Consider the following 24,256-nt stretch of genomic DNA (forward strand, 5'->3'; position numbering starts at 1 on the left):
CTACCACTCTGCAGTCCCAAAGCAGTGACATGCCAGTTACGTACACAGATGGGAGGGGTCCAGCCATATGTTTACTTCGAAAACAGGGAGGCTGAAGCAGGCCACAACCCGCTGACTTCTGACACAGACTGGCCGCGGGGCATGGTAATAAACTGCGGCACCAGTGAGAACCTGAGCCTGTTCGAGTCAGGGGCTGCTCTAGCCCGAACACCTGGGAGGCCGAGGAGGAGGCTGGAGTGCAACAATGGCAGATCTGAGGGAGACACTGGCGCAGGAGGACCCCAGTGCCCAGATGCACCATCAGGCTGGGGTGCCAGCTCCTGATACTAAAACCGCCTCCGCACCAAGACACACTGTACTTCAGTCAGGCTGTGCAGGAACAAACTTACACTGTTTTCAAGGAAAAGGTTAGAAAAAACTGAAACTTTACCAGCTGCAAAGTTCCTCACAGAAAGTGCTGAAGTTGTTTTGGAGTCTCCCATCCCCGGGAAATAGCAAACCCTTGGCTGGCAGCTGGGGCCACCTTGGTGGAAAGCCATCTTTTGTACCCCAGTGGGCCAGGCTGCAGGGCCCTTCCTCCTCCCTGACCTCACGGCCTCCCTCCCAGGTTATCTGCGGCGGTCAGTGGACTACAGTGCTCCTCTGTGGCTCTTGCTCTTATGAAAAATGAGCGTGCTCACTCATGGTTGCACGTGATGAATCCGCAAGTTCATGGATGACTTGGGGCTACTACCTCCCTCCCCAACATTAGATACGTGACTCAGTGGTGAGAAGCCTTTTTCAGTGAAGACATGTGCCCACTGCTTTCGAAGGAAATGAAGTAACACTTTAATCTGGTAGAAAACAAGCATTTAGACATGGCTAGGGCAGACTACACTCCTAAAGTGGTTTTATTAGACAAAGACGGTTCCTGATCTTGTCTGGCTCTTCTCACAGTTACAAAAGAGAAAGGCTGGTACTCCCCGTTCTTCACCTCAGGTCTAACTGGCAGTCAAGGGCTGTATCTTAATGAACTCCGGAGGGAAGAGGGAGGGCGCGTCTGGGCACTCTGCACCCTACCCCAGGCGCTCTCCCCCCAGAGGAAGGAAAGAGCCCACAGCTGTGCTTCCCACCTGGGGCTGCGGCTCCGCCTCCCGGCAGGAAGCACTCGGCGTCCAGGTGGGGCAGGTGCTGGGGCCCAGCCACTGCGTCCCCCATGCAGGCTTGTGCACACACTTCCAAGGGCCTATCTGGGGCTGGGCGGCCAGGTTATTCTTCTCCACTCTGTTGGGTGGACTCAAAAGTGCAGTCCATGGAAATGTTCTAATTAGAGAGGCCTCATGTGAGAAGAGAAAGACAAAGCCCCTTTTGTTTTATTTAAAAAAACTTTTAAAAATTTGTTCTGATTAGTTGTACATGACAGTAGAAGGCTTTCCTCCTTACACTCCTGTGCCTGGTAAAAACACTTCCGAAAGGCTCCAAGTGGCTTCTGAGGCATCAATGGATGAAACACAGGCTCTTGGAGAAGGGTCTGAGCACCGGTGCTGATGCTGCCTGGCAGGGTGACCTTCACGAGTTACTTAACCTTTCTGCACAGCAGCACTGTCACCTGGAGACAGGTGATGCCAATGGACCAGGTAGTGTGACTAGCACAGTGCGGGCAGGGCTGGCTCATGAGTGATAACTGCCTCACCGTCATCGCCAGCAGCCTTCTTGAAATGCTCCTTCCCACCAGCCTCTGAGGATAAGTGGCTGGGGCAAAAAATGACCCCCACTTGACAGCATATCTTCCTTCCCAAGATAAACAGAAACCAAACGTGTAAGCCAAGCAAAATATGAGAGGAAAAGCCAGGAATGAGGAGTGCAATCTTATTTCCATGTTTCTCTAATAGATTAGTAATTTGCTGGCACCAGCTCTGACAGAAAGCAGATGGATGCAGCATTAAGCACAATGAAGGCAGCAGATGCCGGGCCAGCCCACCTCAGCTGGACTGGTCTTGCAGCCAAGTCCGAGAGCACACAGTTTTCAAGTGGGTTCATCTTGGCACACAGCTTTGGAAAATTGGTCACCAAATTAATTCAGACTTCAACCCACCAGGAGTTATATTCAAGCACAGATCAAGGGGAAGTGGCAGCTAGACTCTGTTGAAGTCGTCACCATTATTTTAGGAGGACTGCAGATCATTTTGTATCTGACTACAGAACATTTGAATTTGGTGGTCGTAACCAATGTTTCAAGCTTACTGTTTTTATTAAGCTGCGAAGCGTTCCCACTCACATACAAAATCTGTTTCTCAGTGTCAATCATTCAGCAATTATGTATGAATGACTACAATGAGCAAGGTTCTGCAGAGGAGGATAAAAGGAGGCACACTTCATAAGCGAGACCAGAGGAAACGAACCATGGGCCGTATTAGGTTGAACATTTGTGAATTAGGGCTAAACATACACTTGCCTTATTTTAAATCCAATGATGTTCACCATTTTTACAGCCATTTACTACATGATATGGTCATATTTATTGAGATATAATTTATATAGAGTAACAGACAAATGCAATCCCATAACCACCAGCACAATCGAGACACAGAATATTTCTACTAAAGCAAGAAGTTCCCTCTTGTTCTCTGTCGTCAGTCCTCAGCCCTGACCAGACAGTGAGCTGACTTTTAGCCCTGTAGTTTTGCACTCTACGACATCACGTATGCAAGAGTCACGTGGACGGCCATTGGCACCTGGCTACCTTCACTCAGCATCACACTTTGAGATCATCCTCACTGCTGCACATATTAGTGGTTTTCCTTTTACTGATTCTACTCTGTCAACATTGTTTCTAGTTTTTGGCAATTAAGAATGACTGCTAAAACACTTGTGATGGGTCTTTGTGTGGGTATGTGTTTCATTTCTCGTGGTAAAACCCTACAAGTGCACTTGCTGGGTTGTATGGTAAGTGAGGGTTTAAGTTCACAGCGAATAGCTGACTACGGCTGTGCGCACTCCCCCAGAACACTGTATGAGAGCTCTAACTGCCAGGACCTGATACTGTCAACTGTTACAAAATATTAGCCATTCTAATAGGTACGAAACAGAAATCACTGTGGCTTTGATTTTCATTTCCCCAAGGACAAATAATTTTGAGTATTTTTATGTGTTTATTTGCTGGTTACTGTATTTAAGTAAGTTACTTTCTTTGTTCAAAAAAAAAGTTGTATTTTAAAAACTTCGTCCAACTCTGTTTCTTCTCAGACCTATCACACAATGCTACTCTTTAGACAATGAAATAGGTCAAGCAGTTAAGCAGATCAAAAATATAGGTCAAAACAAGAGTTGACTTGCATTAAATCCTACAGTTTGTGGGAATAGTTCATTGAACTGACATTTTCCCTAGATCAACATGCATTTACATAATTCTTTAAAAAAAAAAACCCACATAACTATATCACACAGAGTTCGTAAAGGAGGGGGCGGTCAGAGCTACTGTCTTACCTTACTATCTCACTATCTTCACTGTTGGTGGGATTTTCTCATATATGTGACAATTAACTCCTCTAAAATTTAAGAAGTAAAGCAAATTCAATGCAGAAAACACAGACGTACATAAACTACACAGACAAAAATTAGCCTTAGTTTCCCCTCCCAAAGACCAGACACCATGCATTAAGAGTAACCTCAGGCACTGAAGAGCCAGCTCAGTACCCATCAAGCAACCAGCAGGGTGAGGAAGGACAATAAGGAGCTTTACCTAAGTCACACTAATGCTTCTGTTGTTTTCTTTTTCCCTTCCTTGAGAGGGTCTCCACCCGCTGCACAGGTCGGTCTTGGACTCACGATCCCCGTGCAGCTGGTGCCCAGCCTTTTTTTTTTTTTTTTTTCTATCCCATTTAAGTTGATTTGCACTGTAATTTTTTTGACTTTTTAAAAAACCAATTCACAGGTTTTGATCAAATCATGATTATCAGTCTAAGAAAAATTCACAAATCTTACCACTTGATTAAGCTAAATTTAACATCAAAGGACTTGCTTACATCAACCTACCTTTGGTAATAAAATGATCTAATTCCATTTTTGTTTTTTTCTAACATTATTAACACAGGGGTTTAGAATATTCCTTCAATAAAACAAAACGGTATAGAAAATGGACTATCCTTTTGCTTCCAACTGTCAATTTAAACATAAAACAGGGCTCAGGGAACAAGAAGCTACAACCCCAAAGTGTGTTAGGACCTGTTTCAAGAAAAACATGGAATGCAGGGGAGCGACCAGCAGAGACAGCTGTTGGTGAGTGACCAGCAGAGACAGCTGTTGGTGAGTCCAAGAACAATGGTGCCCACCTCGGGCACCACGGCCACCTGACTCCAGGTCACAGCTCAGGAAGCAGGCACCCCTGCCCCCCCCCCCCCCCCCCCCCCCCGTGGAAGCCAGGAGGAAAAACAGGGACCCAGATTTACAACAGTGGAGCCAGCACCCTGGGTCATGCACGCCAGGGGCCCACAAGGGACCCTCAAAAGGGACAACTTCCGATATTTGTACCTTGTTCCTCTAGAACCAAGACAGCTTCAGTATCATTACTGTAGAATTCACTGCTTTGGAATTGCATTCATTTCAACTGAATATGATTTTGCCTTTGCTGAATTTGAGAAAGGAAGGGAAAAGGAAGATTTCAGATGGCTTTTAATTTATTTTAAAGAAAAATGTTTAAACCCTTCTGAAACACACCTTTTACCAAATTGAGAAGTAAACTGTCCATCAGACTTACCTGCCTGGAGGGCCTCTGCTGCCTAAGATGGACACTACAAAGCGAAGGCACAGCACCAGGCTGTGTCAGTGCACAAGCTGTGCTGCACGCCCAGACGCTACTGTACCAGCAGGAACAACTGCGAGCATCTACTTTCAGAACTGTTGTGACCTGCCTATTTTATCTGTAGCAAAATTACAGCCAGGTCCTAAGGACTCTTTGCAATTAGTGTCAAATACACAGAGTATTTGTAGATGCTCAGATGTGACAGATGTTTTTCTAGAGAACACAAAAATCAAACTAGAATCTTTGTCCTTAAGAAATAAAAGGGCTATGAAGATGAAACTGATTTCAGCTCTTTTTTCATAAAAATCCACTTATTAATAATTAATAGTTATTTACATAAGTTCTTTCTATTTATTAAAGTGAGTCCCTACGGCCCTCTTTCCTTGCAAATACTTTGCAAGGATAGTTACTGCATGTGTTTCCTTGAAGGTATAAAGGTATTACTTGGTAGAGTAGATTGTAATTAAATATTTTCACACATTTAAGTTGGTTTCCTCTTATTTATGTATGGTTGCTCGGATTTTATGGTATTGCTAACACTTCCCTTCTTCACTTCACAGGATTTTTCTCCTGACCCCACTGGCGCTTCTGATCTATCTCCACGCCTGTGTCTCTGCCACGTTCCTGGCTCCTGAGGGCACATGGCAGGCCTTGCTTTTGCTTTCCATGAGGCCCATGAATGGAGGGGGCACATGAAGCCCCGGACGCAGTCAGCCAGTGACCGTGTGAGAGGCCTCTGAGGCCACAGTCCCTTGTGTGAACCTGACTCTGCCAGGTGACCCTGTGGGGTTGTGGGTCAATGACCAACCTCCTCGAGGTTTCGGTTTCTGGTTCACAGATGGGATGTGCTCCGAGGGCCTTCCCCGCACCATGGGAGTGGGCTGGCCACGTTCATCACTGCCCACCCTGGGGCAAGTGCTGACCACTCTGTGCCTCAGCTTCTTTCTCAATGAAGCTGTGTGACAACATGGCCTGCCCCACAAGGTGCTGTGAGGACAGAAGGGGACCCATATGAAGAAGCCTGAGCGGGCCCAGGACAGCGACACACTTGTTAACACAGGCTCTGAATTATCAAGAACAATTTTGGAGAAGTTGCTCCTGACAAAAGTACAAACAGAGGTAAAAAGTACCCTCCCGAGTGCTCTATAGATACGACCTAAGAAAAAGTCTGAGTTCAAGACAGGACAGAGCTAAGGACACTTGCCATTTGCACACGTGTCTTTCCAAAGAAGTAAAAACCTAAAATGGAAAGATGCAAGCAGAAAGTTTTCCTAGTAATCTGAGTAGGTAATTAAGGGGAAGAAGGAAAGAAAATACCATTTGTGTCCCCACCTCAAAGGACCACGAGGAGAAAGGCAAAGGTAAGAGCGCTTCCTGAGCAGCAGAGTCCTTGTGGCCTGTGTCCTCTCCTGCTGAGACCGGGCCGTGGTTTGGATTTGAACATGAGAAACCTGGACACTGGTTCCAGTCCCTGGCATCAGCGCCGGTGAGGACCCCTGACGGGGTGCTCCTCGGAGTGACAGTATGTGCTGCTGTGTGGAGAGTGGGGGGCACGTGGGGCAGGGGGTGGGGAGGATGCCCGGTCGTGAACATCACTCTTGCTTCAGGTCACTCCTACTGCCAGCCTGTGTTAGAAAGCACACCTTAAAACCCCCTGAGACGCCTTCTCACGGGAGGATGGCGGGCTCGAGGCTGGCCAACCTCGCATCCAGACCCCACCAAGAGAAAACTCACAGGGCTGGGTGAGCTCAGAGGCAAAGCGTCCCTCCGCCTTGCCAACGTGACTGCGCTGTCCCATGGGGATCCAGGGCTACGCTAGTCTAAAACAGCCTGGAACTGAAGCAAAATTTCGGCTTGTGGAATGCAGGAACTGGAAGCTACTTCCAAGGTAACGGAATCCAATTTTCTCATCTTCCATAAGAAAAGTAACTCACAGAGGCGTAAGCAATATTCCAAGGACACACAGCAAATTGGGTGAGAATTTTGCAGGCTCAGTGCTCTTAGTGAAGAGTCTTCATAACCAATGATTCTAGAAAACTGAAGGATTCTTTCAAAAAGGAAAGACATTTGGTGGAAATGGTCCCCTTGCTATCGACTCCCACAGCACAAGCTCAAGGTTGATTCACAAAGGCCTGGGTGGATGGTTGGGGGCGGTCTGTCACTAAGCAGAGGAGAGGCTCCCTGCCTGACTGACTGGGGAGTACCTCAAAGGCCACACAGAGCCCTCAGGGTGGCAGGTTGAGGCCTGACCCTCAGCATTCAGCCCTCTGTCCTGAGAACAGAGCTGCAACCTTGTCTCCAAGCACATTTCTGAGAGGAAGTCTGCGTTTTCCAGGCCCACCACGATTTTAAGCTGCTTTCCAATGGCCTACAGTTTTCTCTCTGTGACAGCTAGAGAACAGTGAGGGTGGCAGCAGGGTGGTGCCCAGGGGAGTCACCACAGTTCTGCCTTCAGGTCACGATGACCTGTGCAGACAGGGACAGGCAGCCATTACTGTCAGCCAGGACAAACATCCCAAGGCTTGCTGGGCTGATAACACGGAAAACCCTAGGACGCAGGCAGAGCGCGGGGTCCAGGTGCTCTGCCCGGGCGCACGCGTGCCAGGGGAAGGGTCGTGCTCTGGGTTTCCTAATACAGACGCAGCTGGAAAGGGGAGAGAAGGGGAGAGAAAGGCGAGGACACAGTGCAGTGCCGGCAGCTCTGGAATGGCAGAGGACAGTCCTCACGACCAAGACAGACTGACCACCCCCCCAAACTATAACTACCATGCCCAGAACGACCGGGCTTTCTGCCACGCGCCTGGGCCCCTCCTCAGTGTGGCCCGGCTTGCTGCAGGCACATGGCTGTCTAGGAGGCTGTCCCGCAGAGGCCGGGAGGGGCAGAGTGCCAACAGAGGAGTGAGCAGCCCAAGGCCTCGTCTTCACCTGGAACGTTCACTTTGCAGAAGCGAGGAAACTCCAGGAATTGTGCTAGCTTACCTCATTCTCTAAATTATCCATTAACGTCTGGTAAACAAAATATAAAACATGTGCTACATTCAAATGTCCTACTGCCCAAAGTGACTTCAAAAATGCACACCTACATCCAGCTCAGGCGAAACCTTGAAAGAAGGACTTTATGCATATCTGACAAAACCTACAAGCGCTCCCAGGAGGGTGACCTGTGTGGGCATCTGGCCATGCTCTCCTTATCTCCACGCTCCCCTTTCCTTCCCGCTTGAGGATGTGCATCTGCGTCAGGCTCTGTCATGTCTTCTAGGAATCGGATGGTGAGGGCCAGGGAAGTGAGAAATGCTCCCACCTGCTCAGCACCCCAAAGACAGGCTGGCAGGCTGTGCCAGGGGGACACCCTTCTGAGCCATGAGTCCATGATCCTGAAGGGGATTACTGAGAGGAAGGCACAAAATTGGAGTCCCACAGATGAACCCTAATAAATGAGAAACTTTCTAAGGCTAAGGCTTGTGTCCTTTTCTCCGCACGTATTTAGAATGACACTATAGAGACAGGTCTGCCCCCTTATTAGTGATTGTTAACACGAGGCACACTTACACAGCGTCTGATGTGCAAATACTTAAGGACAGAGGCCGTGGTTCTTCCCAGCGTTATGGAGAACTCAAGGACAGTGGGTCTGCATTAACCTCATCACTGTCAGGCACCAAGGGAATCTTTTTTTTTTTCTCATTTTTAGTGGTAGATGGACAAAATAACTTTATTTATTTTCTCATGTGGTGCTGAGGATGGAATCTAGTGCCCCACACACGCTAGGCAAGCGCTCTACCCCTGAGCCACAACCCCAGCCCCAAGGGAACCTTAAAGCACACCTAAGACATTAAAACTCTGATGGTCTAGACATGGAAAGACTCGTGCCGCTCACAGAGCCGCATTTACCTTGGGGTCCATACTGGCTCATCTGCGGGCCGTAAGTCCCACTGGAGTTGCTCTGCTGAAAGCTACTGATTCCAGGGTGCACCTGGCCCCCAGGAGAAGGATGAGGTGACATGGACGGTCCTGTCTGCTGCGGTCCGTACTGAGACATCTGAGGGTTTCTTTGTGTGCCTGTCATAAAACCTATGTGGAAAACAGATGGAACATGTAAGCACAGGTGCTTCATAATCTCTGCACGCACAAAAATGGACACAGGATTGTGCGAAGGGTCCTTGGGGAGAGGGCTGGTACTGAGTTCCCCAAAGAAATATCCAAGGACATCTCAAACCCAGGTGGGGGATCTGGGAGGGTGCCACGGGTCATCCTGTCCTAATCCTGAACTCTCATTAGAGAGCTCCCCCGAACCCAGAAGATGGTGAACTTGACCTGGAGAGAGAAGAGGGAGAAAGGCAAGTCGCTGTAACGGCCCCTAAGGCAAGGCCCTGAAAGCACGGCAGAGCTGGGAAGCCCGCACATGCGCAGCTGCCCAGCACCTCTGCTCAGAGCGCAGGTCCCGCCCCCGCCCCCCAGCTGCCCACTCCCCTCTGAGCTCCAGGGCAAGAGCCGTCAACTGGTGTCCTGAGCCACTCGCGGCCCTGCCAGCTAATCACGCTGTCCCATTGCAGGCGAACTGCAGAAAGCCCTTGGAGGCTCCCACTGTTGGTGGGACTTGGATGCAAACACCTGACCCAGTCACAGGTCCTGCACGGCCTGGCAGCTGCCTCATCTCCCACCCTGCGGTCCCACAGCCCTGGCTCTTCCTTACCCAGCACTTGTGACAACCGCAAGCATGCTATGCTACTACTGTTTGGCTCACTTATCATTGCTCTTCCCCACTGAGACGTAAGTCCCACGATGGCGAGGGTCACACGTGGGCTTACTGCTGCATCCTGAGTTGTCTCTCGGGGCTTGTGGCACAAAGCATTGAAAACGAGCCTTGTTTTCTTTTTTTAAAATGAATGAAGGTTTGATTCTTCAGGCACACAAGAAAGTGCTCAGCACAACACGGTAGGGGTCATGCAGTATTTTAAATGGATAAAGAAGATGAATCTTTACCTGACAGTTTACAGAACTACGATGTCAGGTGCGCCCATGTGCCAGCAGCTGGGGCAAACACGAGTAAGCAGCATGTGCCCAAGCCTCATCTGGACAGAGCGCGCCTGCGCCCAAGCCTCATCTGGACAGAGCACGCCTGAGTCGAGACGTGTTTCTAAGAAAAGCTTATGTCATCAAAGTAGCAAACCAACAAAGGGCAGTCTGAGAAACAGCTCTCAGAACCAAGCATCTGTGCTGGTCACTGTGCCCGTGTTGCCAAGGGAAGGTCCTAGCTGGGGTGAGGCGGGTTGCTCCTGCTCCACAGGAGAACCAGGGCTGCAATTTTCAAAGACAACTGACTGCAGTGGTGCGGGGTGAGACAGGCTCCATCGAGGGCTGTGTGAACTTGGGAGGGTAAATGGCACCTCGTGTTTACAAAGGCCATGGTTTACATTTCAGTAAGAAAAAAAGAGAGAGGGAGGTATCTTTTAACATTGCTTCTGCCTAAAGAGATGAAAGTAGGTAGAGCTAGTCTTTATTATCCTATTTAATTTATTTATAAAGATAAGCCTTCTGAAATTGGGCTCAATTGGCAGCTCCCAGATATAAATCATCACAGAAAATGTTTGCTTTTTCAAATCTGAAAACAAACAGAAATCAGAGGACTAAAATTACTATAAGTGATTGCTTCTTAAGATGTTACATGAAATATTTATCTAAGCTTTACTACAAAATTCTCTAGAGTTTCAGATATAGCCTGTTTGAATTAAAACAAAAAATTCCAATTCCATACAGACTGTGTGAGTTTCTCTCTCTGACTGCTTTCCTCTTTATTAGCTAGTAAGGAAAGCAACACAGTTCCTTTAGCATTCAATTTCACCTCGACCAGAAAGGTGTCCACGTGAAAGGCCTCAGAAGCTCCAATGATACCCTATAACCAACAGTGGCTGTCGCTTCTGGAACCTTTCCTGCAGGTTTACAGCTTATTCAAGTGAGTTCTAAGAATTATCACCTGGGCAAGCTACTTCTTTATTTTAGACTATTGTTCACCTCACGTGAACTATCCCAATGATCAAAGGAATTTTGCAGAAAAATCAAGTTTGTGAAAAGACTTTAAAAGGAAGTGGAATCTGAAAGCTCATTTAAATGCAGTGCTCAGGTTGTAGCTCTGTGGTGGAGCACTTACCCAGCCCTGGTTGATCCCTAGTACTGCGACACAAACAAAACACCACAAATGGAATGTGTCACAGCATCGAATTCTGTAACTTAGGGAAAAGTTCTATGAGGCATGTGATTAACCTCCTCAAATAGAAATTAAAACTGGAAAGCTAATTTTCCACTTAAAGGAGCTTCTTAAAATCTTGTCTATTTTCCATAGGAATCGCCCCTTTCCCTGTGATCCCCAAGACCACAAAAGGGGAAGGTGACCATTTCCCTGCTTCTGTCTCAGCTACTGCCATCCGACGCACTCGACTGCCAGCAGAAGGCCTGGACTACAGTGCTGTGCCTCCAGCTCAGAATTTCAGAGGTGGCAGATGTGTAAATACATATCCTGCAGTGCAGACTGAACCAACTGCCTGTGTGACCTTGGCCAGATCGTAATCTCTCAGAGCCTCAGTTTTCTCATCTTGAAATGGAGGTGAAATTCCTACGTGGATCAACTCTACAACCCGTGAAAGCGTTCCTCATCCTCAAGACAGACACGACAATGCTAACGTTCTGCTTCGTAAACCGCCAAGAAAACCTCTTAACTCCAGCAGCCCACGTGTTCACGTGCAGTTTCCAGTCAGAATGAATAAGCTGGTTTTTATTTCTTCAACTGTTTTTTACTTAAATACACGGGACCCACATGGCCCGGCACCTGTGTGACTGGAGGGCTTAGAGGGCTCTCCTGGGGTGATCCTCCCGTCCCTTCTCCTACCAGAGACCTGCCAGGGCAGCGGTGTTTCTGCGCAGCCGTATAGAGGTATTTCAGGACTCGTGGCTGTGCTGTTTGTCTCCCTGATCAGGAGTCCACATGAACAGTGCTCAGGGGACCTCTTGGTTCCTGTCCTAGAGCTGTCTGTTATCTGTCATCTGCCTGTCCGTGCTGCCATCGCCCACCAGTGGAAGTGCCCTGCTCTGCAGGCCCATGGGAAGTTGGCCCTTAGGTTTGAGTGATACTGGCATCAGGTGTATATTGTCATAGCTGCAAAGTGACAGGATCTGACGTGCATTTTTGAAGCCACTTCTACTCTGGTAGCATTGAGAAAGGGCTGAAGGGGAATAAGGTTCAAAGTTAGAAGCCAAGTGAGAGTTAAAGTGAGACACAGTTAAATGGCAGCAGTAATCCCACTAAAGAAGTCTTCAATTTTTAAAGGTTATAGAATACTGCCATAATTTTTTAAAGCAGGTTGATGAAAAATAAGGACTGAAAGAAGTTAGTTGGAAAAGAGGCACTTCCACCTTTCATCCTAAATGCAGAAACTACACAAGTCTATTGCTTCTTCATCTGCAAAGTGGGGAGAGTTCATGCTTGGCTCATGGGTTGATGTGGGCTCAAGACCACACCAATGGCCAGGCCTGGCATGCCAAAGCTCTCAGGAAACGTCAGTGCCTACGACGAGCATGTATTCCAAAGTGGGACACAGGCAGGAAGGCAGCCCGGGGCCACAGGACACTAGTCCTGGCCTTTCTCTCTGCTGTGCAGCTTCCATCCAGCTGCACAACCTTCAGGTAGCCGTGTCCTCGGCTACTAGGACACAGGTGGCGCTCAATGGTACCAGGGCCACTTCTGGTAAAAATCTAAATTGGGTCTGTCATTTCCATTTATATCTGGGGGTAGTTCTTTTATTTGTTGTTGTTGTTTTGAATCTTTATTTTGACTGAAATAAAGGTTTGAATGTTTCCCCCCAGACGGGGAGGAAAATCGAAGTTCAGCCCCAAATTCTCTATTTATGGAGACATATTTGGTTGTACTTTACTTTTAGAAAGTTATTATGAAATGGCAGCTTGTGCCACGGTTTGACAGCTGGGAGAACGCAGCTGCAGCTTTAAAGAGGTGTGAGATTTTCCTAGTTGTAAGCCATCTGAGTTTAGAAAGACTACTTTCTAGTAAGGGAAATCTAGAAAGTATAAACTGAATTTCCTGTACATTATGAAAATATATTGAGTTATTAAAGGTACTACAGAATTATATGTTCCAAATAAATATCACAAGGGAATAAACTTTGGACAAAGTACTAAATAAGATAATTATTTTATATAGTATGTAAAACAATGTTTCTCAGGTATTCCATATGAAAATATATTTCATCTATAATGTAAATGTATACAGATTTTTTTAAAATATATTTTTAGTTGTCAATGATTTATATGTGGTGCTGAGAATTGAACCCAGGGCCTCACTCATGCCAGGCAAGCGTTCTACCACTGAGCCACAACCCCAGACCCCTATTCAAGGGTTTCTATAATTAAATTTACTGTTTTTAAGTTCTGCATGATGGGTATAAATATCACAAAAATTAGTATTACCACACTATAAATGAAGAGAGTATATTTTTGATATAAAAAATAAGCTGCCCTTTAGGAAAAGAATTTCAAGCAAAATCTGTTTTCTTAGAAGGTAATGTGTCAGAATAGGAGAAAGACACACTGATCTGTTTGGACCCAGAAGATGTGGGTTAGAGGCTGCCTCTACTGACCCCCTTGTGGGACTTGTGGGCTCTTTTGTATGAAATAGCAAAAGCACTTCTTGCCTTGGCTTACAAGATTGTTCTGAGAATCCAATAAGAAAAGTGTATGCAAAAGCACTTTTCTACACTGAAAAACACCATGGAAATGCTATACAAAGGCATGACTATTGCCTTTCTAGTGATTCTATGAGTCCTTTATTCATTGTGTGAGTTCCAATTTAAGCTATCAAACTGGTAACTCCAACTACGATGTTACACTGATCTTCTACCAGCATGCCTCAATTTTACTCTAACATTCATGGAACTATGAAAAGAATAAGAAAAAAAAATTTGTAAAGCAAAAGATGTGATCCTTGCACTCAACTTAAAACTTTGTTGACCAGAAAACAAATCTTATCCACAATGAAAAGTGATAAAACTACAAAGCAACTTAACAATTTTATATGAGGAAAAAATAGTAACATCTTAGTCAATGGTGATAACTTCCTTTACTTTTCTTTATCATTTATTAAGTGCTGGTCTGGGATATTAAGCAAGGAGCAAAAAACATAGTGTCTGCCTCAGGGAGCCTCCACTCTAGTGGGAGATGGACATCCAACAAATCAAAGTAAGTCTGAGTACTAAAAAAGAAAAGTACAGGTGGCATCAGTATCTAGGGAGGGTCCACTTCAAACTGGGGAAGGCGGGGGATTTCCTTGAAGTCATGTTGAATCTGAGTCCTAAGCCACATGGAGGAACATGGAGGAACCAAAGCCCCCACACTCCCAGAGGTCCCTGGGGTGCCCTTTCATTTAACACTTCACCCCTTTCTCCAAACCCTCCCCTGGCTCAGCTCCTGAAGGTCAACCAGTGAACAACTGCACCCAAGAGAAGCAGCGAGACCTCTTCCAACTCCTGCCTCTGGCCCCTGGGCCGCCGCCTTGCTCTGCCTCCTGTTCTCCTCTCAGAACGAGGCTGTCTTCACATGATTCTGCCCAGCATCCTCTCACCTCTCCATGGACCTGGCAACAGGGTTTAAGACCTACTCACAGAAAGCAGGCCACGCTTCCCAGCCCAGCACACATGCCTTTGGCATTGGGCCCCTCCCCCTCCTGCCTCATCCCACTGTGCTTCTGTCCCTCAGGGGCTCTGAGCTCCCTATAGGTACCAGGTTGCTTTGGTCCTACAAGTCTATGCAAATCCTGCTACTTAGGAAATATTTCCAGGTAGGGTGCTAGGTATACAGGTGACGCTTAATGAACATATATCATGTGCTAAAGTTTGCTCATTATTAGTTCATTTAAGTTTCAAAACAACCTAAAGACATCGTGGATCATAGAGGTTAATTTGCTGAGGTTATGTACATTTTTCAAACTGCAGTTCACAATTAGGAAACTGTTGCTGTTGACATCCCCAAGACCGAACCTAGGGTCTCACACATGCTAAGCTTTACCACTGAGCTGCATCCCTATAAGAAACCTAGCCATGGGAAACATTTTTTTATTTTTGTTTTTTTTGAGGTGGGGTTTCAGATGTTGCTCAGGCTGGTGTGGAACTTCTGGGCTCAAGAGATCCTCCTGCTTCAGCCTCCAAGTTGCTGGGACTATAGGTGTGCACCACTGCATCCAGCTAGGAAATATTTTATATCATGATCTAATGTGCATGTGTTTATATGTTCACATTCATCATTTGATACACTGTGCTTCACAAAACAAGTTTTATCCTTACTATGTGTAATGTACTCTGATATTTTACTTATCAATAGGGAAAGAAATTCACTAATGGGAAGCATAAGGTGAAAGCAAGGTGCTCTGCAGCGCCCCCTGTTGAACACACTGTGCCTTGCAGGCCTTCACTTCCACTTCAGCCTTCCCCAGGCTCCTGCCTGCCACACTGCTTTGGCCCTTCAGGATACCGGCCTCCTTCACATGCATGGTCAGTGGCCTTATGTCAGGCATGGTGGAGCTGTCCCCACGCAGTCATCTGTGTGTCTGGCTCTCTCCCAGACTGAGCACCTGAGTACTCAAAAGCTCTCTTCTCCCGTGTCCAAGCAGGGTGTCTGGCGCGGAGTTGGACAGATCCATACGCCTGTAGTGAATAAAAAGGCAACTCCATTCTGGATCCATTTACTTTTACTGTACAGAAGCGGCTCAGTGGGTCAGACTGTCGCTCCCTTGTTCCCCCTGTGTTCAGGGCGTCACTGCTGAAGGAAGGACTGTCGAGAACAGCAGCAACCGACGGGTGGCAGAAGGAAAGGAAAGGAAAAAGAGGCCTCTCGGTCCAGAAACCACCGCACATCCTTGGTCCACCTGTTAGGTTCCTCCGCTCTTCCCAGCCCTACATGGGCCTGAGGAGGGTGGGCCTGTGGACAGAGCTCAGAGTATGGCTGCCCTGATATCAGTCAGGAGCTTCTGGCAAGTTCACAGTCAAGCCCGGGTTCCTTCTCTGACAGGAACCTGCCTCAAAAGGAAGCAAGGTGATGTGTAAAGCACGGGCACAACAGGCTACTATTAGTCACATGATTTTTAATATAGCCCCCATCTACTTCTGCTGGAATGACTCCAAGTTTTCAAACTAGTCTCCCTTGCCAGGTTTCCCTATAAGCTATTCATCAATGAAGACAGAAACTGCCTCAAGGGTTTGGGCAGTGGTCACACCTCTGTGGTGCGCTGTGAGACCCTGACCCATAGCCTGAGGCCCTTGCCTAGGAAGCCTGTGTCTCTGGGACCTGTTCCACGCCTCTTGTACCAGAGCCAGTCAGAGCTGAGGGGCAGCTTGCCTCACATGGCTCACTATCCAGACAGCACTGCACCTCTACAAATAGCTGCTTCCAGAAATAATTGACCTGCCACGTTATTTGGCTCAGAAAAGCAAAGCTTAGACCCTCTACTAAACTCTAGTAAGTACTGATTATCTCGGGTGGCCCAAGATTCGGTGCACATCCTTCCTGGCAGAGAGGGAAATATGGGGAGGGTGAATGAGAGGGGGAAGATGGGCAGGAGGAGGGGAGGGAAAGACACAGATTTCTATCAAGGGTCTGAACAGATTCTCAAGATAAAGAGCAACGTTCCTGGCCCACAGGATCTCAGGCACCATGACAATGGCTAGCTTTATAGACATCTGTGCAATGGATTTATCAATCCTTGAGGGTTTTATGCAGGGTTTACAGGAAGACCCAGGTCTGACATAGGGGAGACCTTTCTCTTCACAACTGTAAGACCCTGTCCAGGACAAGGGCATTTTGCTGGCAGCTTCCTGCTGATCTTGTGATTCTGGGAGAAATCTTGGGCAGCTTCTTTCCACCATCTGATAAGAGACTAACAATCTGTATTCCAAATGTACACATATTTATTGACAACTTGGTAATTTTTTGAACTCTGATTTCCAAATATCCAATAGCTAAAGACAGCACAGGGGGCATAGGGTTGCCAGGACCTGACCGGGAGGCATTTGGTCTGCCTTTTGAAAGCATGGTTTACTTAGGGCCATTCTCCTACGGTAGCAACCTTACTAGTGATGGAAAACCTCAAGCCAATAATCCATTCTTGTCACGTGGCAGGTCTAGGAAAAAAGATATTTCACTCTGCATTATGGAGACTCAGTTTTAAAGATTAAGCCAAGAGATAATTTTCTTTCATCAAATAAAGAAAGATCCCTTCATTACTCTGGGAAAACTGGCCTACATGAATCAGCAGTTCTAAAATATTTATCTATCTTGTTTTTTGGTACTGAGGATTGAACCCAGAGGTGCTTAACCACTGAGTCATATTCTTAGTCCATTTTTGTCCTTATTTAAAGACAGGGTCCTGCTGAATTGCTTAGTGCCTCGATGAGTTGCTGAGGCTGGCTTTGAACTTGCGCTCCTCCTGTCTCAGCCTCCTGAGCCACTAGGATTACAGGTGTGATCTATCTTTTTATTATATGACTTTTTAAGACCTTTCCAACATTTTCTTTAGTACTAATGTATTTGTGATTTGTTTAATGGATGTTTTCCCCAGTTTTAAAGAAATGCAACATATGATTCTCTTATTTGTAAAAAAGAAATAAGGAAAGATCGAAACTTAGTAGTCCAAAAATGTTTAAAGCCACTGATTTATGAAGTCATCATAAAAATTTTCCAAATAAGAGATGAAACTGAACTCAGATTATTTCTGTGCTATAGGGATATGGGAAAACTTCTTTTCTGGACAAGACAGATATAGCTGATCTTCAGAGGCTCTAAAAAGTTCTCAAAAACAGAATTAAATTACATTTAATTTTAAAAAGTAAACCTAGGCCCTAAGGCATATTTGTGGTGCACTGATATAGGAAACTACCAGGAAGCTCCATGAACTAAGATACGCAATGACAGGTAGTCAAAACTCCAAAACTGGGCTGGGGCTGGGGATCAGTGGTAGGAGCGTTTGCCTTGCATGTGCGAGGCACTGGGTTCGATCCTCAGCACCACATAAAATGAAATAAATAAAGATGTTGTGTCCTTCTACAACTAAAAAAAATATAAAAAACAAAGAACTCCAAAACTGTCACAATGGGTGAAAGTACCATTCAAGGAAAATGAGCTTCTGGGTTGAAGGACGTTAGAAAGCAAATGCAGAAGCAGGTAAATGAACGGTGAACGAATTTCCCAAAATTAAACTGAAAGAAATTTGAACACGGGTCTGGGCTGCCAACTGTGTATTCTTTTCATTTTCACACAACACAAAATATCCTGCAACATTAATTTTAGAGTCTTTAAATTCTGTTGCAAAAAAAGCAAGCTAAGCACAAAGCCCAAGTCATGGTTTGTCACTACATGAAAAAGAAACAGCCAGGGAAGAGCGCCCGGCTGGTGCAGGAAGCCAGGACGGAAACCCGGAGATTTAATTTCTCCACAGGTGCTTCCTGTGAAGCGGAGAGCTCCACGCAGTCAGGACCCCAATAAGATACCTGAGGTTCCACGTGTCACCAAAAAGCAAAGCATGGTCTCCCTGTAGCACATGGACAATTTATTTTCATGTTGGCACCCTGTTAAAAACTCACAGAAGGACTACTTTGCTTCTGGAAGCCAGTTCAATAAAAGATGTCTCGCTACATGTGTGAAATGATGGTCACAAACCGCTCAGGGTCTCCAACCAGAAAGGCAAGTCACTGCTCTTCACAAACAGGTGTCAGATCCCATTTGGAGAGAAAAATAAATTTCAAAAAGTATTCTTGGTACATTTTAATATCTTCAGTATTTATTTTCTAGCCTGCTTCTCTTCACAACATGAATTGCTTTGAGGAAGACAGAAACTAATGACCCGTTCAAGGCTTTAACCCGGGACCCCTGTGTCCTACCAGCTGTGCTATTAGGTTAACCGGCAGAATCACTCCCTCTCCTTTCCCTGAGCCTGCAGGGCCCCACGCGTGGGGGCGCACACCACAGCAACGAAGGTGCCCCTCCACGACAGCCTCTCAGCTACTGACTACCCTCGAAACCTCGACCATCTATCACTGAGTAAATTAGAATCGGGGGAGGAATCAGACTGACTACCAGATGGCAGATGGGGACAAAACATCCAGCCTTCCCATGCGCACATCTTCAAAATTTTAGCTGCAAAAGTCGGCTTCAGAGCCGAGGGCAAAGAGAGCATACGTATGTCTTTGTGCTGGAAGGAGCAAACAATCTACTTTCTATGGACTTTCAACCCCGGTCACACGTGGGCTAGATGTACCTGATATTTATGCTTCACAATGCCATGCAATTTACCAACTTCAGAGACAAGATCTCATTTGACCTTTGTAATAAGTTTATGGTATACTCTGATCCACATTTAAGGGAGCAGAGATTTAATTAATTGTCCCAGATCACAAAACTGGATAGTGTATAGGTTCCACCTGGACTCAGATCTTCTGAATCCAAAGCCTGGCGGATTGTCTCTGGATTGTGACAGTGAGATGGCCCTGGTCCTGGCCCTCATGGAGCTAGCTCAAGGTGCTCTGGGCCTGGATGTGCAGCTGTTCCTCACTGCCGGTGGCTCTGAGCAAGCTGCCTCCTCCTGAGGCACCTGACCTACAGGGGCAGCACTGTGTGGGGCACTGCCTCCTGCCCTCCCATGCACCAGGCTACCAGAACCTGAAGGATCAATACGCTGGCCCAGCAAGACGAGCCAGTGGAGTGGAGACAGTGTAGAGGGCAAAGCACTCCAGTTGGAGAAAAGAGTATATAAAGGTCCCAGAAGAGGGTCAATATGGCAGGAGGATGTGCCACACAGTGAGATGAGAGCAGAAGAGGTGGGAGCGGGTAAGGAAGGGCCCCGCTAACAAATCAGTGTGCTTCTCTGCAAGGCAAAGTCCCTGAGGCAATTCTGCTCTTTTGGACAGACTGTTCGGGAACAGGCATGGAAAGCGGACAGGAAAAAGAGCCAGAGGCTGCTGAAGGGGCCCGGCTGGCTGGACTAGGGAAGTGACAGTGCAATTAGAGTTGCAAAGGTGTAGAAAGCACTGCAGTCCAGTGGGGAGGTCACTCAGCTTGGGGAAGAAGCGGGAGAAAACCGCCAGCTTCCTGGTTGGAAAAAGGGTAGACTTTCACTGCGGCAAGGAGCACAAAAGGAGTGGGGGAAACCCGCTGGCAGAGATGAGTGCAGAACACACGGTGCTGAATTCACCTCGCCCTCTCCCGAGGGACGGTGAGCAGGTCAAGGGTGAGAGTCAACCATCAACACCATCCTCTAACTGCCGACCATACACTGATGGCATACAACAAAAGCTGGCAAAATTATACTTTTAAAAATATTTTTTTAAAAAAGACAGATGATTTCCCAATGAACATCAATTGGTTTTCACAGTATATGACATGTCTTGTCAGCTTTCTGAGGGACCTACGTCCGGACAGTAGTTCAGGAAGGGACTTGATGGTAAGCCCGGCACGTGTGGTGCTCAGACCACTCCGACCTGCTTTAGCTCGTTCCATGGTCCAGCCTGAAGACAGAGCTCCAAGGCTCGAGGAGTTGGAAACAGCTTCCAGAGTGAAGTCCAGGTACCCCTTTAGTATGGAGCCTCCTCCACAGGCCATATAAAAGGGATCCTCAAGAGCTGAGGCTGAATAGCCCGGCTCTGGGGCGAGGGCAGAATATCGGTAATGCTTTCGACCAGCCGATTTCCCTACAGCGAGCAGACAGTAGGAAAGGGAAAAACCTTCTCTGCAGAATGAGAAAGAACAACCAGGTGGATTAAGAAAACATTTCCTGACAACCAGCATAACCTGAGAAACACCCAGCACCAACAGACTCACTGTTCTGTTTAAAAGTGAGAATTCAGTAGAAAAAGGAACAAAAAAATTTCTGTAGTTTGCAGAAACAGAACAATTTTTAACAAATAGTAAATCCCAGTCTCCTTCATTTCAGGGCCAACTTGTTAAACCATCCTTGATGATTAAGGAGTTAGGTCGATTAAGATATTCAGAAGTAGTTTTTAAATATTCAAAACTAACTTATGGTATAAATATCCTTTGAAACAAGCTGGTAGCATTAAAAACTTCAAAAATCGTGAGTGTGTAGTGAAATATTCCTGGATCATAAAGAGCATGGGGTTGAGGGGCAAGGTGGCCTCTGGACATTTCACTTAGGGCCAGACCCTTCTCCTCAGATAGGAGAAGTCCTGCTCAGAAGGACACTACAGCTGCCCAGCTGGAGAAGCATTTCTGGGAAGAGAGGAGCAGAGGAGCAGATGCAAGAGCTAAACAGTAGCAGTGACCTAAGAGGGAGAAATATCATGTCAGAGCAAATGATCTATTTGGGCAAAATGGTAAGCTTTTTAAATTTGAGAACCAGAAATGTTCCAATGTTTGGCTGTTCTTGCAATCCCTGCAGGATGTGAAGATGGGGTGACTTGCAGCCCTCCAGCTCAGGGTGTGAGAATACTACCAGGAGCCAGGCTCTCCTGTGGATGTGGGAACACCAGGCAGAGCACAAACAAGGATCAGTCATGTCCTCAGCCGGTTCCTCTGATCCACAGGACGCTGAACTCATTCTAAGAGATTTCCCCCCACCCCCCAGTGGTTTAAAAAGTAAAAGATCCGCCCTAAGCATATAGAATGTGACTAGGAATCTTATAAGAAACTCTATTCTGACTGCAAAGAAACTAAAATACACCATTAATTGGTGGGAATAAAATTATAGCAAAGCAGTTAACACTTGGGGTTAACAGAAGAAAAAGAATAATGAACACATATACTATTAATTAAGTAAAATACTTAAGTTGGAAACCCCAGACTCCTGAAGTACAGAAATTCTAATTTGCTGTTTTGGGTGGCACACAAAGAGGACATCAAAATGCCGTCCACACCCCACTTGCAATGTGCTCTTGCTGGGTGGCAGCACTATTTACATTTATAAAAACGCGACTACTGATAAACATCACTTTGAGATCTGGTTCCAAAGACCAAGTTTTCACGACTCTGTTGACAAATCGCTGTCAAGGACCCTATGTTATGTTATGCAAATGCGCAGTGTGCTATCTGTTCTCTGGTCCAGCCGCCACAGTGGACGCACCCCTTGTCCAGCCTCAACAACCACGGCACACGGAGAGGCCACGAGCCATGGCTCCTGCAGGCACAGCCAGCCTGCATGCTGAAAGGACAGCGCTTCTTCCCGAGCGGGCAGAAGGTCCACATCTGCTTAGCAAGGGGGACAAACGTGAAGGCTGGGAGCTGCTGTTCAATAATTCTGGAAGACTCCACCCACAATACCTCTGTGCCGATCTGGCGGCCACAGAATGGTGCCAAAGAACTGCCTCCGGCCGTGGAATACATTTTCCAGCACATCAGTCCTGCAGTGGCATCGATTCGGTGTGTTATCCGCGTCCGAAAGGGAAGTTCTTAGGGGCTCTGTTCCAGCATATCTCAAGGACTAATTAAATCCTCATTACTACCTTCTAATTATTCAAATACTGTGGGATTACGCTCAGGAAGTCCCTGCTGGCGCACCAGATGAAAAGGGTTAAACAATCTATGTTGATTTTGAGAATCCAGATCTAGTTCAGACCCCAGAAAGCCACCAGCATTAACATGAATATTTAACAAGACACTACTGTGAAAATTAAAAGGGAATTCAATTAAAAGGTTTTCGAAAAATTAATTCTGACCTCTCTACATCTGTCCAAATAAATAAGTCTTCTTTCAACGTTTTCACCTAATTGCTAATCCAATAAACCAGAAGGGCATTTGCTAGTTTCATTAAGCTTAACACGCTATAGGGGTTAAAAATGTGATCACTTTAATGTTAATAATTATTATACTTATTTATCTGCTCAGATGACTACTCCATATTCCTTCCAAGCCCTCTTGAAAAACAGAGCAACACATCAATAAGCTGTTTCATACTGCTCTTTTTGAATTTTAAGACACGCATGTTAGAAGATTAAGAAACAAGGATAAAACTAATCCACACTTGCTGGCACAATTTTCCTGTAAAATATATTTTAATATTTTAGGGCTATCCTAACTGTTCCTCTGTAGCCTTATTAATACTACTCCATTTTCTGGTGAGGTGATCTAACAGCAATTCTGAACATTGTTATATGAGGTCTACAGAGAGAAGATTTGGTAAAAAATAAAAACCAGTAGCAAATATATCACTATAGAACGACAAACTGAAGTTTGGGCCCGTTGTTTGTTCAAATTTACATAAGCAATGCAATAAACATCAAAAAATCTGAACTAATTTTCTTTATTCAATTAGTAAAAAGGTCCAGCAGTGAAGCATCAAATCCAGTTTTATGTTGGAAAATGGGTGAAAACAGAGGAGACGACACTGTATGAGAGTATAAAGAGGCCAGACTCCGCCTTTCTCCCCTGTAACCTATGATGCCACATTTATATTTATTCACTCAAGTACCCATGCTGATGGAAAACATAAAGCTATAGAAACCCAAGGCTATTTTCACCTATGTATAATGTGGGGAGATGGATTTGTGACTGACCTTTGACAAAATTCCATACTAGAACCAACAGGCAAAGCAAGGGCGATGAACCAGAGATAGGCTTGGGTGGGCACTGCCCTGCCCTCCCTGCCCTTCCAGGTGGTTCCCACCTGCAGGGCAGCCTGAGGTTTACAAACTCTCCTCCTGCACAGGGACACAAGCAGCAAACAGGAAGGAAGGACAGCAGAGCAGCAGGTGGCCTTCATGGTCCTGGAGGGACCTGGCTCTAAGGTGGTGGTGTCAGCACTGCGGTGCCCCATGAGGACTCTGGGCAGGACCAAGGAGGCTGCACCTGCACACAGGAGTAGGTGGGCCATCTCTTGCTCTGTGGACACCATAAAAGAAAATGTCCCTCCTGACCATACATTACAGAAAATGGGCACATGTGGAATATTATTGTCCTGTCTTCATCTTACTTGTTAAAATGAAAAATATTTAAAAGGAATTGTTCAATATGGTTACTTGAGCCTACAGATATAGAGAAGCTATGTTCTTACCTGATCTATCAAAGTTTCTGAGAAATATACTTTTGAAAATAGATTCTAAATCATCATTGCATTTTTCCTGCTTTTTTTCCTTATCCCGTCTCTAAGTAAGAGGGACATATATCAAATATAAGGTTATAAGTAAAATTAGACAGCTTTTCAGTATAGAGTCAATGATGGGGAATGTTCCAGAAGGGTATTCTACAACCTCCTTTTACAGGTAATGTTCACCGTTGGTATACAAGTGATGGAAAAGCACACGAGTTTCACCATTGTATCAAATGTTATTAGGAGCTGACATTTCTTCCTAAATTTTAACAAACAATAAAGTCATTTTGTTTTGATCCTTGCTGTCCAATTTGAAAGGAAATTTAACTCATGTACGGCAACGCATCATTTAACAAAATAGTCATTTTACAAATGGAAGTTCTGCTTTTTAG

The 24,256-nt window shown here is 46.0% G+C and overlaps 1 protein-coding gene across 6 annotated transcripts in view; it reads right to left on the reverse strand.

Annotated features, from left to right (window-relative positions):
- Arid1b (AT-rich interaction domain 1B) overlaps nt 1–24,256 on the reverse strand; it is a 389,935-nt gene that overhangs the window by 56,559 nt on the left and 309,120 nt on the right. For all 6 annotated transcript variants that reach the window (XM_047557068.1, XM_047557066.1, XM_047557067.1 and 3 more), the window contains exon 7: nt 8,669–8,848. In XM_047557068.1, the coding sequence (XP_047413024.1) occupies nt 8,669–8,848 (180 nt within the window). The remainder of the gene's footprint in view (nt 1–8,668; nt 8,849–24,256) is intronic.

Source organism: Sciurus carolinensis, chromosome 7 (assembly GCF_902686445.1).
Source record: "Sciurus carolinensis chromosome 7, mSciCar1.2, whole genome shotgun sequence".
NCBI lineage: Eukaryota > Metazoa > Chordata > Mammalia > Rodentia > Sciuridae > Sciurus > Sciurus carolinensis.